Source organism: Capra hircus, chromosome 15 (genome assembly GCF_001704415.2).
Source record: "Capra hircus breed San Clemente chromosome 15, ASM170441v1, whole genome shotgun sequence".
Lineage (NCBI taxonomy): Eukaryota > Metazoa > Chordata > Mammalia > Artiodactyla > Bovidae > Capra > Capra hircus.
This window is the reverse complement of record NC_030822.1, coordinates 30,598,818-30,617,259: the sequence shown is the minus strand read 5'-3', so window position 1 is coordinate 30,617,259 and position 18,442 is coordinate 30,598,818. Positions and strand designations below refer to the sequence as shown.

General features: G+C 36.9%; 1 protein-coding gene across 2 annotated transcripts in view; it reads right to left on the bottom strand.

Moving 5' to 3' along the window:
• Positions 1 to 18,442, bottom strand: part of FCHSD2 (FCH and double SH3 domains 2) — a 242,298-nt gene that overhangs the window by 27,544 nt on the left and 196,312 nt on the right. For both annotated transcript variants that reach the window (XM_018059383.1, XM_018059382.1), the window contains exons 11-12: positions 17,077 to 17,193; positions 14,114 to 14,218 (exon numbers count right to left, since the gene is read on the bottom strand). In XM_018059383.1, coding sequence (XP_017914872.1) covers positions 14,114 to 14,218; positions 17,077 to 17,193 — 222 coding nt within the window. The remainder of the gene's footprint in view (positions 1 to 14,113; positions 14,219 to 17,076; positions 17,194 to 18,442) is intronic.

Sequence of the window (18,442 nt, the reverse complement as noted above, 5' to 3'; positions counted from 1 at the left end):
TTCACTTGATGAGAGGGAGAGAGAGAGAGTGGTAACAGGGAAGGAAAAGGAAGATGTTAATGCAACATAAAGTCTGCTTTCCTCTCCTGTTAATAAGGCTATGCCTCAGAACATTCTTAAGTTTAGCATTTTTAACAGCCTTCTAACCCATTTCCTGGACTTTCTCTTCTCCTCTATAATCCACCTTTTACAAGTCTACGAACGATCTCATCAGTCACTTCACTTCACTGCTTAAAAACACCCATGATTCCTGACTGCCTACCGAGTAAAGATTTTAGATTCTAATGCAGCTATCAGAAATAGGAGATGTTGAGAATAAAAGAAGTTTCTATGCTCCATCAAGAAAAGGAAACATTGCCTGTTCTTTAGCTCTTGTTCCAAGCCATAAGCAAGTAATCATAGAATTACTTCAAACCTGTCCCAATCAAACAGTAACTGCTTTGCCCAGTAGCCATGCCTCTAAGTCAGCCAATCAATGACAGTCCCTTGCTTCTGCAAGGCAGCCAGTCAACCACAGCCTCACTCCAGTAAGCATCAGCAGTCAAGCGTCCACTCCGGCTTCCAACAGTCCACCAACCTCTGTGTGCTAGTGCTTAGCCACTCAGTTGTGTCTGACTCTTTGAGACCCCACAGACTGTAGTCCGCCAGGCTCCTCTGTTTCTGCGGATTTTCCAGGCAAGAATAGTGGAGTGGGCTGCCATGCCCTCCTCCAGGAGATCTTCCCAACCCAGGGATCAAACCCAGGTCTCCTGCATTGCAGGCGGATTCTTCACTGTCTAGGGAAGAACAGACCTCCTTCCCTACCGACTTCCAGGGAAGTCCTATCTCTACACACCAGTTAAAAGTGAACAAGTCTGTACATTCCCCGTTTTGAAAATCTGCCAGTCCCTGAAACCCACACTTCTCAAAACCCTTTGCATCAGTTCTACTTTGTCAGAGAGATTATATTTTATAAATATCATTCCTTTTCGGTTTAGCAAGTAGTAAATTCAGCCTCACTGTTCTTCGTATTAAGAGTGGTGGTGTCTTCCTCAACACTTGAAGGCTCCATTGAGATAATTTTGAGGACCTTCACTGGCTGGCCTTCTATGCAACTCTCGGAAAAACAAGTGTGCTCACTGAGCCCTCACAGTATACAATTTTGATCACTCTCTGGACTCTCTGCTAAGGGAGTTGGTATCAAAAAGGATCTGAGCTCTGACTTCTTTCACTGAGCTCTCATTGCTGAATTTATTTTGTATTCCTAAGTTTTGCAGTGAGACTTCCCTGGCACTCCAGTGGTTAAGATCCCCCTCTTCCACTACAGGGGGCACAAGTTTGATCCCTGGTTGAGAAACTAAGATTCTATATGCCACATGGGGCAGCCAAAGGAAAAAAAAAAAGAGAGATAAAAATTCATATAAGATTAACCATATTAGTCACTTTAAAGTACACAATTCAGTGGTTTTGGATATCACATAGACCTTAATATATAGTAATTAAAGATTGTGGCTTGTGGCACACTACTTGGTAAATAGACTTGAAAAAATCTGTTTCTTCTCATAATTTTTTCTTGGTAACAACTTTATTGAGATAAAGTACACATATAATTTACTCATTTAAATTATATAATACACTTGACTTACAGCATATTCATAGACACATGCAATTATCACAACTTTCTTCTATTTTTTAACTTTTTATTTGAGCATAGTTATTTAACAGTGTTGTGACAGTTTCAGGCATACAGCAAAGTGATTCAGCTATACATATACATGTATATGTATATGTATATACATGTATCTATTCTTTTTCAAATTACTATCCCATTTAGGTTGTTACATAATATTGAGCAGAGTTCCCTGTGCTATACAGTAGGTCCTTGTTGGTTATCCATTTTAACTATAGCACTGTCACCACAATTTTGGAACATTTTAATCACCTCCAAACCTCCCCGCACTCCCGCCCTTTAGCTATTGCTCCCCTATCCCTTATTCTCTGCAGCCTCTGAAACCACTAATCTACTGTCTTTCTCTATGAAAGAAAGTGAAAGTCATTCAGTGGAGTCGGACTCTTTGTGACCTCATAGATTGTACAGTTCACGGAATTCTTCAGGCCAGAATACTGGTGTGGGTAGCCTTTCCCATCTCCAGGGGATCTTCCCAACCCAGGTTTTAGATTTGCCTATTCTGAACATTTAATATAAATAGAACCATACAATATTTCCTGTCTGGCTTCTCTTACTTAGAATAATGTTTCTAAAGTCCATCCACGTTGTAACATGTATTAGTATTTCATTCCTTTTTATGGATGCTGCATGGATATAAACACATTTTGTTTATCTACTTGCCAGTTGATGGGTTGTTTCAACTTTTCAGCTAATATGAAAATGTTGCTATAAACATTTGTATACAACTTATACATCAGTGTACAAGTTTTCCCGTAGACCTATGTTTTCATTTCTTGTAGATGTATACCTAGGACTGGACTGACTTAGTCATAAAGTCGCAGTATGTTTGACCATTTGGGGAAATAGTTTTTCAAAGCAGCTACCTCATTTAACAATCACACCAGCAGGGTGTGAGGATTACCATTTCTTCACATCCTGGCAACACTTGCTAATGTTGGCCAGTTTTGATTCTAGCCATCCTAGTGAGCGTGAAGTGGCATTTCACTCTGGTTTTGATTTGTTCCCTGACGACTAACGATGTCAAGCGTCTTTTCACGTGCTTATTAATCATCTGTATATCTTCTTTGGAGAAATGTCTATTCAGAACTTTTGTCCATTTTAAAGTTGGGTTGTCTTTTTACTATTTTTGTTGTGTCTTTGTCTTTTTATGGTAAGCCTTTTGATGTATTTTAGATAAAAAGTCCCTTATTAGATATCTGATGTGCAAATCAGGTCAGTTCAGTCACTCAGCGTGTCCAACTCTCTGCGACCCCACGGACTGCAGCACGCCAGGCCTCCCTGCCCATCACTAACTCCTGGAGCTTGCTCAAACTCATGTCCATTGAGTCGGTAATGCCATCACACCATCTCATCCTCTGTCGTCTCCTTCTCCTCCTGCCTTCAATCTTTCCCAGCATCAGGGTCTTTTCCAGTGAGTCAGCTCTTCACATCAGGCTGCCAAAGTATTGGAGTTTCAGCTTCAGCATCAGTCCTTCCAATTAATACTCAGGACTGATTTCCTTTAGGATGGACTGGTTTGATCTCCTTGCAGTCCAAGGGACTCTCCAGAGTCTTCTCCAACACCACAGTTCAAAAACTGTAACTCTTCGGCACTCAGCTTTCTTTATGGTCCAGCTCTCACGTCCATACATGACTACTGGAAAAACCATAGCTTTGACTAGATGGAACTTTGTCAGCAAAGCAATGTCTCAGCTTTTTTTTTTTTTTTCCTGCTTTTGAATATGCTGTCTAGGTTTGTCATAGTTTTTCTTTCAAGAAGCAAGCATCTTTTAATTTCATGGCTGCAGTCACCATGTGCAATGATTTGCAAATATTTTTCCCCATTCTGTGGGTTGTAAAAGTAAAAAATTTGATTAAGTCCAATTTATTTATTTTCTTTTGTAGCTTGGGTTTTTGGTGTCATATCAAATAAATCCAGGGTCACAAAGGTTAATCCCCATGTTTCTTATAAGGTTTTTATAGCTTTAACTGTCTCATTTGGGTATTTGATCATTCTGAGTTGAGTTTATTTTTGTATATGGTGTGAGGTCAGGGTCCAGCTTCATTCTTTTGCATGTGGATATCCAGTAGTCTCAGAACCATTCTAGTAGGTATTTTAAACTAATATAGGCAATGAAATTTTTTTAAAAAATGAGTAAACTAACAAACCTCTTTTTGGAAATTATAAGTGTAAGTCATTTAACTGCTAAAGCAGAGAAGCAAAGAAAATACAAAGAAAGAGAGAGAGAAAAAGACACACATACACACACACACGAGTGAGAAAGATCAGTATATTCTATTTTCTCAAATCTAAGTAATCTAGTTTTCATAAGATTTATTTTTGTCAGTACTTTGCCAAACAATTAAAGAACATGATATTTGCAAACTTAGATTGCAGTTCCAGAATAAACTATGTTAGCCTTCCTTCAGAGTTCCAACTGTTTATATTTCAACAACTATTTAAAAGCAGAACTTTCCAGTGTTTTCAAGTACATTTTGATGATCTGCCAATTGATTAAAATTCTGTAGAGCATAGCTCTCTGAAACTTGATGGCATTCCAGATACTGCATGACCAAATCATTTTTAAAACTTGTAAAAAGATAGAGCTTTTTAAAATGATGTTTTAAAAAGTCAGATCTTTTAAGATATAAAACCTGGGAGTATTAACACTGTCAATTAATCAACTTTAATGTAAAACTGAACATATTCGTATCCAAGTGTCACACCATGGTTGAGCTTATGAAACTTTTTGACAAAGTTTACAAAATCTGTAAACCTAATTTGGGCTTAATTAACTTATATTCAAAATATCATTTCTCTAAGAATAAGAACTGTGTCTATTTGTAACCCTACTATTTAGGTCAGTGCATACAGTAGGAAATGAATAATGGTAGATAATACCATTTACCACTCAATTACTTCTGGTATCTTAAATCCCCCCTCACCCTCAAACAACTTTTATCATATATACTAGGTACTATATAATTATACTATTTCATTTAATTCACACAACAAGCCTGAGAATGTATATCATAAACTCTACTGAATAGGTGAGAAAAATGACTTAACCAAGGTCATATCAATTGTGGTTTTACTCCCAATGAAACACAGGAGTCTCCATGCATCCCCTCCCACATTGATTCTGGCCTTGTCCACATGATTATTTTTTTGGCCAATGGAACATAACATATACAAATCTGATAAAAGCAGAGGCTTGATAAGAGCGTTACTAGGCCTTGATTTCTTGGTATATGCCTCCACTATGTGAGGAAGACCTGTTTAGCCTATTTGAGGATGGAGGGCCATATGGGAAAAAGACCTAATCCTCTAGCTGTGTACAGCTCTTTGAGTAATCATGGGCAAATCATGGGGAGAACTACACAGATAAAACCCAGATGATGAAAGAAAATAAATCATTGTTGTTTTTGCCATTAAACTGGATTTTTTTTTCCAAAGGCAGCAACAAATTACTGTACTTAATAATTTAATTCCCAAATATCTGGGATATCTTTCTGTTACTGCTTTCTAATTTTATTCTGATGGGCCAGAGAACAAACTCCACATGACATCCTTTCAGACTCAGTGACACGGGTTTGTGGTATAGTCTATGGTCTTACTAAATATTCTATATCTACTTTATTTATATTATTATTATTATTATTTTTTTGGCCAGGCCTCATGGGTTGTGGGAGCTTAGTTCCCTGACCAGGGATTGAACCCAGGCCCTCAGCAGTGAAGGCACAAAGTCTTAACGCCTAGACTACCAGGGAATTTCTCCATGTCTACTTTAAAAGAACATAGCAGTATATTCTACTCCTGTGGAGTGGAGGGTTCTATAAATGTCTATTAGGTAAAGTTGGCTCATGTGTTATTCAAGTCTTCTATATATATATTTACTAATTTTCTAGCTCCTTGTTCCATCAACTACAGAACAGAAAGCTGAAGTCTCAAACTACGATTATCAGTTCAGTTCAGTTCAATTGCTCAGTCGTGTCCGACTCTTTGCGACCCCATGAATCGCAAAACACCAGGCCTCCCTGTCCATCACCATCTCCCGGAGTTCACTCAGACTCACATCCATCGAGTCATTGATGCCATCCAGCCATCTCATCCTCTGTCGTCCCCTTCTCTTCCTGCTCCCAACCCCTCCCAGCATCAAAGTCTTTTCCAATGAGTCAACTCTTCGCATGAGGTGGCCAAAGTACTGGAGCTTCAGCTTTAGCATCATTCCTTTCAAAGAAATTCCAGGGCTGATCTCCTTCAGAATGATTTGGATCATTCTGATCCAAAGGTTGGATCTCCCTGCAGTCCAAAGGACTCTAAAGAGTCTTCTCCAACACCACAGTTCAAAAGCATCAATTCTTCGGCGCTCAGCCTTCTTCACAGTCCAACTCTCACATCCATACATGACTACTGGAAAAACCATAGCCTTGACTAGCCGGACCTTAGTCGGCAAAGTAATGTCTCTGCTTTTAAATATGCTATTTAGGTTGATCATAACTTTTCTTCCAAGGAGTAAGCGTCTTTTAATTTCATGGCTGCAATCACCATCTGCAGTGATTTTGGAGCCCCCCAAAATAAAGTCTGACACTGTTTCCCCATCTATTTCCCATGAAGGGATGGGACCAGATGCCATGATCTTTGTTTCGTGAATGTTGAACTTTAAGCCAACTTTTTCACTCTCCTCTTTCACTTTCATCAAGAGGCTTTTTATTTCTTCATTTTGTTTTCAGTTTTTACATGAACTATTCTGTAACTCTGTTACTAGCTATAAACACATTCAGGATTGTTTTGATGAACTGTACTTCTTTTTAATCATTATGAATCATCATCTCTCTTAACATTTCTTATGCCACCTATTTTGTCTGATATTAATATAATCACTTCCATTTTCTAATGATTAGCATTGCTTCCCTCTGATGAACAACAGCTGAAATTTATGCTCATTTATTTTGGGGGGGCCTTCTAGCTGTTGTTTCTTGCCAAGTTCCTTGCAGTTTCTGTTCCACATGTCTATTTAGGTTTGGCCAAGGATTTGGATGGCTATTTATATGCAAACTTGAGAACTCCCTGACATCCCAGCTCCAGCCAGTGAGGCTGAGGCTCTCTGCTTGAATCTTAGTTGTACAGCCCTTCAGGAAGAGCTGTAAAATGTAAATATCACTAGGTATAGTCTCATTCTTTGAAGAGTCTATTCCTCTCAAGTTCTTATATGCTTTGGGGCATTTTCCAGTTCTATCAAATAGGTATCTTAAATATTTTTACCCTAGATTAGATTAGCAATTGTTATCTAAAAGAGGATATAAGCTAGTCCCTTATTATCAGAATCAGAAACCCTTGAAGAGATATAGCCTACATTCAAGCAGAATTCCAAGAGATCTTAAATGTCACTTTGTAGTATTATTAATAATATTTGCATTTTAATTTTGAAACTATTTAATACATATGTAGAATAAAGCAAATAAAATATCATGATAATATAGGAAGTAAAAATCTCATTGTAAAATAAAAGATACACACATAAAAACCAAAGAAGTTTAATAAAAATCTTTCCAATTTTAAATTTTAACTGAAAATATCAGTATGAACTCATGATTCTAAAAAAATTCCTAGCTCTAAACCATGGGCCAAGAAAGGGCCAAGAAATAAATGACTCCCATTTATTTCTATACCACAAACCAGGTGCAATAAGCACCTTCACAGCCTAGACTTTGGTATCTAAATATTATTCTATATACTAAAAGAAATCAGGGCTTCTTGGAGAAAAGGTTAATTCTAAATATGGGCAGAGAAAATACAAAGCGAACCTAAGATAGCTTTCACTCATTTCACATGCTAGCAAAGTAATTAATTCTCAAAATTCTCCAAGCTATGCTTCAACAGTACCTGAACCAAGAACATCCAGATGTTCAAGCTGTTATTTAGAAAAGACAGAGGAACCAGAGATCTATTACCAACATCTGTTGAATCACAGAAAAAGCAAGAGAATTCCAGAAAAACATCCACTTCTGCTTCACTGACCACACTAAAGCCTTTGACTATGTGGATCACAACAAACTGGAAAATTCTTCAAGAGACGGGAATACCAGACCACCTTACCTGCCTCTTGAGAAACCTGTATGCAGGTCAAAACGCAACAGTTAGAACCAGACAAGGAACAACAGACTGGTTCCAAACTGGGAAAGGAGTACATCAAGGCTATATATTGTCACCCTGTTTATTTAATTTCTATGCAGAGTTGTTGTCTAACATCATGCAAAATGCCAGGCTGGATGAAGCACAAGCTGGAATCAAAACTGCTGGGAGAAATATCAATAACCTTAGATATGCAGATGACACCACCCTTATGGAAGAAAGTGAAAAGGAACTAAAGAGCCTCTTGATGAAAGTGAAAGAAGAGAGTGAAAAAGCTGGTGTAAAAGTCAACATTCAAAAAATGATCATGGCATGCGGTCCCATCACTTCATGGCAAATAGATGGGGAAACAATGGAAACAGTGACAGACTTTATTTTTGGGGGCTCCAAAATCACTGCAGATGGTGACTGCAGCCATGAAATTAAAAGACGCTTGCTCCTTGGAAGAAAAGCTATGACCAACCTAGACAGCATATTGAAAAGCAGAGATATTACTTTGCCGACAAAGGTTCCATCTAGTAAAGCTACGGCTTTTCCAGTAGTCATGTATGATGTGAGGTTGGACCATAAAGAAAGCTAAGTGCCAAAGAATCGATGCTTTTGAACTGTGGTGTTCGAGAAGACTCTTGAGAGTCCCACAGACTGCAAGGAGATCAATACAGTCAATCCTAAAGGAAATCAATCTTGAATATTCATTGCAAGGACTGATGCTGAAGCTGAAGTGCCAATACTTTGGCCACCTGACACAAAGCGTTGACTCATTAGAAAAGACCCTGATGCTGGGAAAGACTGAAGGCAGAAGGAGAAGGTGATGACAGAGGGTGAGACTGGATGGCATCACCAACTCAATGGACATGAGTTTGAGCAAGCTCCAGAAGATGATGAAGGACAGGGAAGCCTGGCATGCTGTAGTCCATGGGGTCACAATGAGCTGGACAGGACTGAGTGACTGAACAGCAGTAAGATAGCTTGCTGTGCTAGAAAACAAATTAATGTCAAAAGACTAACAAGAGTAATGTGAAAAGGACACAGAAGTCAGCTTAAATGGACTCTCACTGGCCAAATTTAGATAATATGGGGCTTAAAGCAGGACAACTATAATATTAAAAATACATTAAATGAATAAAAATCCATAATAAATTGAAAGTACATAAAGTGGGACTCCATGAGGAGACACAAAGAGTAAGTACTATGGAAAGAATGTCTACCATGGAGCTGTGAACTGAAAAATTCCCAGAGATTGTATAGGACTGAAAGATGTTGCAGTTCTATCCAGCCAGAGCTGAGAGACCAGAGACCTTGTTGGATTCTCAAGGAATAAGAAGAAATGGCAGAAAGGAGATCCATTAGTAATAAGGCTGAACTAGGCCTACTGGAAAGGCTACTCTAAACCAATCTAAACAGAGCTTAAAAATAAGTCTTGAACAGATCTAACTGATCTGCAGGTCAAATTGAGCTTGCTGCCCAAACAAAACTCAACAGGCTTTAACAGAGGAAAAGAGAATCCAGACACTCAATAGCCAAACAGTCACTATTCCTCGTATTCAGTGAAAAAAAAAAGTACTAAGTATTTGAATAAGAGGAAAATACAAGCCACAACCAAAGCAAAAATCAGTCAGGAGAGAGTCAGAAATCATGGAATGAGTAGATGAGAACTTTAAAGTCACTTTTATAAATATACTTAAAGGACATCATGAAAATAAACAAGAGTGAACTGGCAGATATAAGGAACCAAACCGAACTTATAGACCTAAAAATGTAATATCTGAAATAAAAATTCACAGGATAGCCTTAATAGCAAGCTATAACTACAGAAGAAAAGATTCATGAACTTGAATACATAACAACTCATCAAACTGAGAGTATGATAAAAAATAAGGGTGGTGAAAGTGTGAGGTGATCTTTATATGTGATGTGTTAGACAATATCAAGTGATATATTATTCATGTTGTTGGAATTGAACTAACCTATTTGACAGCAGATCATTTGTTGCCTGGTCACAAAAGAATTTTTGGGATGACAGGAATATTTTCTATCTTGGTTGTGGAGGTGGATATATAGGGGTATGCATTTGTCAAAGCACATCAGAATGTTTACTTGAAATGGTTACATTTTATGTATATTATACCTTAATAAAATTGATTTTTTAAATTCCATGACATTGTAATGATACTTAAGAAAGGGAGAAAAAGACTCACTGGAGGTGACTAGTACTTGTCAATTGCAATGGAAAAAGAAAAAAGAACTTTAACAGTGGAAAGATTTGCTAGTACCACCTAAATTGAAAGTGACTATTCTTAGCATCAATTGTGAGAAAACTTGATAAAAACATACTATGATGAAAAACAGTATCATCTATAAAGTAGTCTTGCCTAAAATAAGACTATGATCAGGCCTTTAAACTTGCAACTTATAGCACAGAAATACACTCATAAATTTTATACTGTAAAACATTAATAGTTGATTTAGCATGTTGAAAAATAAATACTCTTCATCTTTTTTGTACATTTGAAAAATATTCACATTAAAAACTGAAGAAAGTGATTAGTTAAGAGGTCTACCAACATACTACATTGTAAGAGTACAGTGTCACCTCACAATAAACAAGTCTAAAGGTAATATAAATTTGGATATATATGATTGGAAATTTTGTTTTTATAGCAGGGTCACCCTTAGCATTTCATTAACCTCGTAGCAACGAGGACTCAGGGGCTTCCCACGTAGCTCAGTGGTAAAGAATCCGCCTGCAATGCAGGAGACACAGGTTTGATCCCTGGGTCGGGAAGATTCCCAGGAGAAGGAAACGGCAACCCATCCCAATATTCTTGCCTGGGAAATCCCATGGACAGAGAAGCCTGGTAGGCTACAGCCCATGGGGTCACAAAAGAGTCAGACACAACTTAGTGACTAAACAACGAGGCCTCACATTTTATGCAACCGAAGTTTTTATACTTCTCTTATAGCATTATGGCAAAGATCTTACCATTTCCCAGTCTTTGAGTACAAAAGTGACACTGTAATTTTGAATTACTCAAGTACAAGAGAATTGTGTCCTGAAACACAAGTCATGTACAGTTTCCAGAAAGGGCATTTAAAACTCCTAGCTTCTTGAAAAGCTATCTTAAAAATGGGTATGATATGGGCGGCTCAACAGTAAAGAATTTGCCTGCAATGCAGAACACACAAGAGACACAGGTTTGATTTCTGGGTCTGGAAGATTCCTTGGAGGAGGGCGTGGCAACCCACTCCAGTATTCTTGCCAGAAAAATTGCAAGGACAGAGGAGCCTGGTGGGCTATGGTCCACAGGGTTGCAAAGAGTCAGACACGACTGAGGTGACTGAGCACTAGCATGTCAGATCAAGAAGTGTGTATCTGTATGACAAAGTGAAGTGAAGTGAAGTTGCTCAGTTGTGTCCGACTCTTTGCAACCCCATGGACACCAGGCTCCTCTGTCCATGGGATTTTCTAGGTAAGAGTACTGGAGTGGGTTGCCATTTCCTTCTCCATGACAAAAGACATTTCAAAAAATTCAAATACCTAAATACCAGATTAAGAAAACTCTTTAAAATTTTAATTTGAGCAGCTATTGCCTCATTTCAATTCTCAAACTAGGGGCTACAAAGAGTAGCACAGCTAGTAGTCACAGAGATCATAACAATGTAACAGTAATTTTGTTCATCAGTTTACGTGTAGTATATTCATCAGAATATGGCACACAGCAGACACTCATTAACTGTTTGTTAAACTAAACAAAGAGTCCAACCCAAAATTAACCAGCCAGTAATTATTTAATCACTATACAACCTCTATTATACTGTTCTTTGGAAATAGTAATCTATTGCTATTCTTTAGAAAAGCACAGGCCATTTACATTTTTAATTTCTTATGACTGGAAAAAAAAATTTAATCTATTACTGAGTACCTTAAAGGTTTCTATTCTAATTAACAACACTAAATGGAAACATAATATAGAAAAAGATAGGATAAAGCAGATTAACCAACAAGGGAGGGTAGGATTCATGTTGTAGGAGTTAAACACCAAACATAAAGGATATAATGGATTTTTAACTAGTTTCTTATCCCTTCTGTTTCAGTATTTATAGTAAAGTAAGTTAACTGTTGAATGGAAAGAGAAAATCCAATGCAAATGATACATAGGCAGAAGAAAGAAAAAGGAAATCTATTGAAACTATCACTGTCAATTCCTCTGAAGGCTCTCGCGGTCTAGCCCATAAAAAAATCTCATCATGACAATACTGCAAATAATCCCCTAATACTACCCTCATATTTGCCATCTAATTTTAGTTGGGTTATTTTTTGTAACTGATAAGTGGAAATCAAGTGAGAGATCATTTTATAAAAGTGGTAGGATTAACTGGATTTCACAGATATGAAAAACAGGTAGTGATTCTGGCTTGTGGTTTTTAGCATATTCCATATTTCCGGTAAAAAAATTATCTTTGAGAATGCAGACTTACATACTAGTATTAGGAGAGATGAACATTCTGTTGTGTGAATCTCACTTCATATTTTAAGCTTTACAAACACCGGGCAGTTTAGCACATTCATGGAAATAACAGGTCATTCAACCTAAATGCAGACTTTGTGTGACTGATACCTACTACTGCTATTACTGGAGGGCATGGTGGAGGTAGGGTACCAGATGGTGACACTATGGATAAAGTCTGGAAATGGAAAATATAAGAGAGAACACACCCTTTAGAAAGCTTCTGAGACTTGTCCTGTCAAGACTCTGAAATTGACTTCACCCAGAGTTTGGAGAAACATCAAACAAGAAAAGCTCTTCTACACAAGCACATGTGTCTCAGACTAGGCAAGAGCCTGCCAATGTACTTGGCCAGCACCCTAGGGCAGCTGTTTAGCCATGACCTTGAATTCAGTGAGGAAAAGGGCTATTTATTGTTCACTCTGCTCTCTTTACTATGGAGGCTGTGGGTCACGTGCTAGGAATAAAGGCGAGCTGGTGTTGCTGGGGCTTCTCCAGGCCAGGTAGAAAGCAAGCCTTGTCCAGTTCAGATCACTTCCATGGGTGGTGTCACAAACACACTCATATTCCCTGTCCTTGCTGATGCTGCCTTTCTGCTCACCACCAACCCCTACTCCTTGCCCCAACTCAATCACTGAAATACTTCCTCAAACTAGAGATCTGAGAGAGTGTTTGAAAATCACTAGTTTAGATTAATGCTCAATCCAATGCAAGAAGTACTTGCACAGAATCATATGCACTTACAGTGCTGCACTAGATCCTGGGCAACTTATTCTGCCACTGGGCATATCTGACTGTTAGAAAGTATTTCCCAGTAGCAAGCTCAAATCTGCCTTCTTCCTACCTTCTTCTTTCAGTTCTAGCTCTGTCTCTTGAGGTTGCAGGGCACAAAACTGTGCCATCTGTTTTTCATCTGTCAATGCCCATCTTAAGTTTTACCTCTTTGTATTACCTGCCCTAATTACTTCTCCCACAGCAACCCCTGTGCCCTTTGGTTTCCTTAAGTGTAGACCACTCCTTGGCACTTATGCTTTAGAGTCTTAACTATCTTGGGCATTCTTTCAGCCTTTCTAATAAGAACGTATTCTCACTGAGTGCTGGACACTCTTAGTCTTTTTTTTAAATATCTACTTCCATACCCCTTTACTATGATGCATTGGATATGTAACTAAATACAAATGAGCAGGGGTCCTCCATGAACTGGTCTTAACCATGATGACTTTCCTTACTTTGTACCACATCTTCTTACAAAAATCTTCTATCCTAATCAAATCCAACTGCCAACTATATCCTATATCTTTCTCCTCTGCAAATAACTTTTCTTTCCATCTCAACTTCTCCCTCTCTAGGTCACAGGATATTAGTGTATGGTACATGAACTTCTGCACACTACACATAAAATGTGTATTTTTCTGTGGTAGAGAGGGTTTTATACTGTCATATAATCCTCAAAGGATTCCCTGACTTCCCAAAAGATTAAAATTCAGTGCTTTAACATTTTTTTTTTTTTGCCTTGTCTGCTTAATCAACTCTTGGCACTGAATGTACATGGATCAGTTTCTGTACTATTAATCTTTATCGTGGCCTAATTCTTTTGCTATTTAATATTTCATGATTGTAAACCCATCATAGTGGGCTTAGTGTCTTTTTGCTATGTGTACTATCTTGTATGAAACAGACACTTAAAGATAATATTCTGGACACAGATGGTGAATCATCCTTCAAATTGGTCAGTGTATAGAGAGTGGATTCTAAAGGTCCACATCGCGGCTGTTACACTGCTGGAGCTGGGCTAAACGCCACAACTAGCTCCCACCTCACCTCTGCTTTACGAATATTTTCTTTAGCTTCATCTATTTTCTGTTCCAACTCTGTTCGGTTTTGTTCTGATACTGAAACTCCATGGCATTCCAGATCATCTAGAACCTATTAAAGAAAATAGGAAAATGATAATTGTTTTCTATTTTTCTCTCCATTAAATGACTAGAACGTCTAGATAATGTTAAAGACTTTAGTGACAAGTTTCCATGATTACCTTTTTATCCTTTGTTTCCATTTATTTATTTGAAAAAATTTTTTAAAAAGCTCTGAAGTAATTACAGACTTACAAGAAGCTGCAAAAGTAGGACAGAGAGTCTCTTCACCCAGGTTCCCCAAAGGTAAAAACCTGTCTAACTACTGTATAAGATAAAATCCAGGAAACTGACATTGGCACAATCTATAAATCTTATTTGAATTGCATTTTTTTATATGCACACCTTTAACTTAAAAATTGCATGAATATAAAGCACTGTTTCCAAACAACTAATATAAAATGGCAAAAAGTCTATTGTAGCTTCATACCCTACCAAGTGTTCCCTACTTCAAAATAACCACTGTCCCGTCAATTTACTTGCATTTTATCAAACCATTTATTATGTATTTCCCATATACTTTGCCCAGTTTTAAAAAATAATGAGATCTATCAAATGTGTCTAAGAAACCTTTGTGTGTTTGTACAAATAGACTGACATCATTCTCTAATCCACTGTTTCAATAATTCAACTGTGTCATACTTTATTTACTCTTACTTTACTGCCATTTGAGTTTTCAAATTTCTCAATATTATAAATAGTACTGTACTAACTACCTGGGCTTCCCAGGTGGCTCAGTGGTAAAGAATCTGCCTATAACACAGGGGATGCAGGTTTAATCCCTGGGTCAGGAAGATTCCTTGGAGAAAGAAATGGCAACCTACTCTAGTATTCTTGCCTGAAAAAATCTCACAGACAATGGATACTGGCAGGCTACTGCGCATGAAGTCACGAAAGAGTCAGACAAGACTTTGCAACTAAACAAAAACAACAACAGCCTAGTCAATGACTCTTTGAACATATGAGAATATTTATCTAAGGCAAAAACATAAAAGTAGAAATTGTACATTTTTACAGACATTGCCAAATTGCTCACGACAGGCTGTATTTATTTTCCTAGTAGTGTGTAAGAGCACATTTCTCTACATTTCACCAACACTGGATACCATCAATCTTAGAAATTTTAAAAAGATTATCTCGTTTCAATTTTTGTTTCTCTGTAATAGAGTATCATTTCATATCCTCTATTCATTTTTCTAATTTTCTGTCTTTTTATTATTATTTAAATATATTTCCTTCTAGATATGAGTCCTTTTTCTGTTATTTATGTCATTAATATTTCCTCCCATTCTACTGCCTTTCTCTTAACTTTCAGAAGACCTGTTGTTTTACAGAAAGTTTTAGCTTTTATGTAGTCACATTCATCAATCATCTTCCTGTGTATTTTCTGGGTTTTGTGTCTTACTTAAAAAACCATTTGTAATATGACAAAAATATTCTTATTCTTTTTTTTGTTCATTTTCAGTAGTCTTGTGTCTAGCACTCAGGTCTTTAATTCTTTTGAAATTTACCTTGTATATGGCAGAAGGGAGAGATCTAGCTTTATATATTTTTCCAAATACACAGATAATTGCTATAATGCCATTTCCTGAGTAAATCCTTTACTCAAAGATTTGATATGCCGTTAACAAGTTTTTATTATGAAATATTTAAATACACTCAATAGACTAGTGTATTTTAAATACACTAAAATACAAAAATAGTATGATGAATTCTTAAATATCAATCTCCAAGATTCACTAGTTAATGAAACTTCTCCACATTTGTTTTACCTATTCTTTATTTTTCTGTGCTAATAGAAAAGCATTTTAAAGCAAATTCTAGACATCTTGTCATTTCACTCCTACATGCTTTAGTAAAAGTTTCTAAAAAGTTAAAAAAAATACAACCGTAATACCATTATCAGACTTCACAATAATCCCTTGGTCACAATAATCCCTTGGTCACAATAATCCCTTGATCACGTTAATATGCTGTTCATCATTAAAATTCCCTGCTTGTATAAAAATGACTTTTTATAGTGTTTTTTCAAATCAATATCTAAAGGTCCATATACAGATCATTTTTCTTTGATACATTTGTTAACTCCTGTATGATGCTACAGTTTTAATTACTATAATCATTACTGCATCTTTCAGTATGTGCTAAACTACAAACATCTCATTATTATTCTTATTGGCTATTGCTGTTTTGCTGTTTGGTCATTAAGTTGTGTCAGATTCTTTTGCAACCCCATGGCTATAGACTGCTAGGCTCCTCCGTCCATGGGATTTCCTAGGCAAGAATACTGGAGTAGATTGCCATGCCCTCCTCCAGAGGATTGTCCCAAGTCAGGAATCGAATCTACTTCTCCTGCTAGGCTGGCAGATATCAGACACGTTTTAGGATCAGATTTTGAAGTTCCTTTGAAAATACTTTTAAAGTTTCACTGAGATTTCACTGAAATTACAAATAAATTTAATTAAAAAATTTTTTTAAGTCAGAGAAAGACAAATACTATATGTTAGCACTTATATGTGGAATCTAAAATAAAAAACAAACTAGTGAAAATAACAAAAAAGAAACAGATTCACAGATACAGAGAACAAACTAGTGGTTACCAGTGGAAAGAGAGAATGAAGCAGGGGCAAAATAGGGGTAGAGGATTAAGAGGTATAAACATGCATAAAATTAAGATGCTATAGGGAAATACTGTACAGGTATTTAATAGATAGTGGAAAACATTGCTGAGTGTTGAGTTATAGGAAAAACATCTATCGGATATTTTTCACACAATAAAATTCAACTCCTTAAACTGGTTTGATGTTTGACTTAAGTTAGATATAACCTACTCAAAGTTAGATATAACCTACGATTCTCTATTGCACTTACCCGTTGTTGGTGAACAATAGTTTTGTGCTCCCGTGCCACACGTGTGGCCCATTTCCGAGCCTCTTTGTTTAAACTGTGCTCTTCTGTGGTCCCTGTTTCTGATTCTAGTTGTCGGCTCTACAACACAAGAGAGAACAGAGGGAAAAGTACTGTTATTCTTGTTGAAATCACTACCATTTTGTAGGTAGACCAGAGGGCCTTCATTTAATCAGCACTCAAAATAGGAGGCATGCTCCACTACTGTGGAAAGCAATGTCTCATATGTCATAGGAGATTAGCAGAAGACAAAGAGGATGGTATAAAAACCATAAATGACCGCAGATTTTTGTCTTCCATTGCTGAACATTAAAGCTTCATCTCTAATACTGTAGCGTGATCCATTTTGGGTGTGAAGAAGACTAAGCTAAGCAAAAAAGAAAAAGTATTCATGCCAATTTACTATGACACTAAAATAGTTGCATAGACAAAACGGAAACAATTTAATAATTTCAGTGGGATTAAAAAAAGAATCACTGGATAGAAGTGAAAAGAAAAAAAAAATGATACAATAATAGCAACACAACCTAACCATCCTCAAAAATACTGGGGTTTAGTTACAGGTCGATCACCAACTTACCACCAAACCTTAAGCTAGCTTTTGTCCTTCTTCTGGGCTTTACTTGTCACCTCAAAGATAGGGATGCTAGAGCAAATGATCACAAAGAACAAACTGCAAAATCTAACTAAACAAGAGTTAATAGTTAACCCCTATTATGCAAGGTACTGTGGCAAGTGCTTCATGTAACTTCTATAACAATGTTATGAGATGGGTCACATGGTCATTCTATAGAAAAGGAAACTGAGGCTCAGAGATCAACTTCTGATTCCAGGATAAGAGCTCTTAATCATTAAACTGTTAACTTCTTCTAAACAATGAAGAATTCTTAAAAAAAAAAACAAATTTATTAAAATTGGATTAAAAACTTAATATTTTGGGGGGGGGATTGTAGGCAAGGTTGAAAAACCTTTTCTCTATGCAGACATTTCAGCTAAAGCTAGATTATGCAATGATAAATGAATTGAAACATATCCAAATCTAACCAACTTTACATTTATACTTTATACTGATTCATTCTTTGGGCTATTAGGGAATTATATTTGGTTTGCAAAAGGATCTAGGCATTTAAATTCATCTCTGTACTCAGAAGCTAAGGTTTAAAATGTTAAACCCTGAATGCAGAATGGAAATGTAATCTATAGGATGTATGGTAGAAAGGTATACTCTGAAGAGCTCAGGTACAGATTTTTGAGCCAGACAGATCCAGTTTTAATCTTCTCTATGCCATTTACTAGCTTTATGATCTTTTGGGTTGTTAGTTAATCTGTG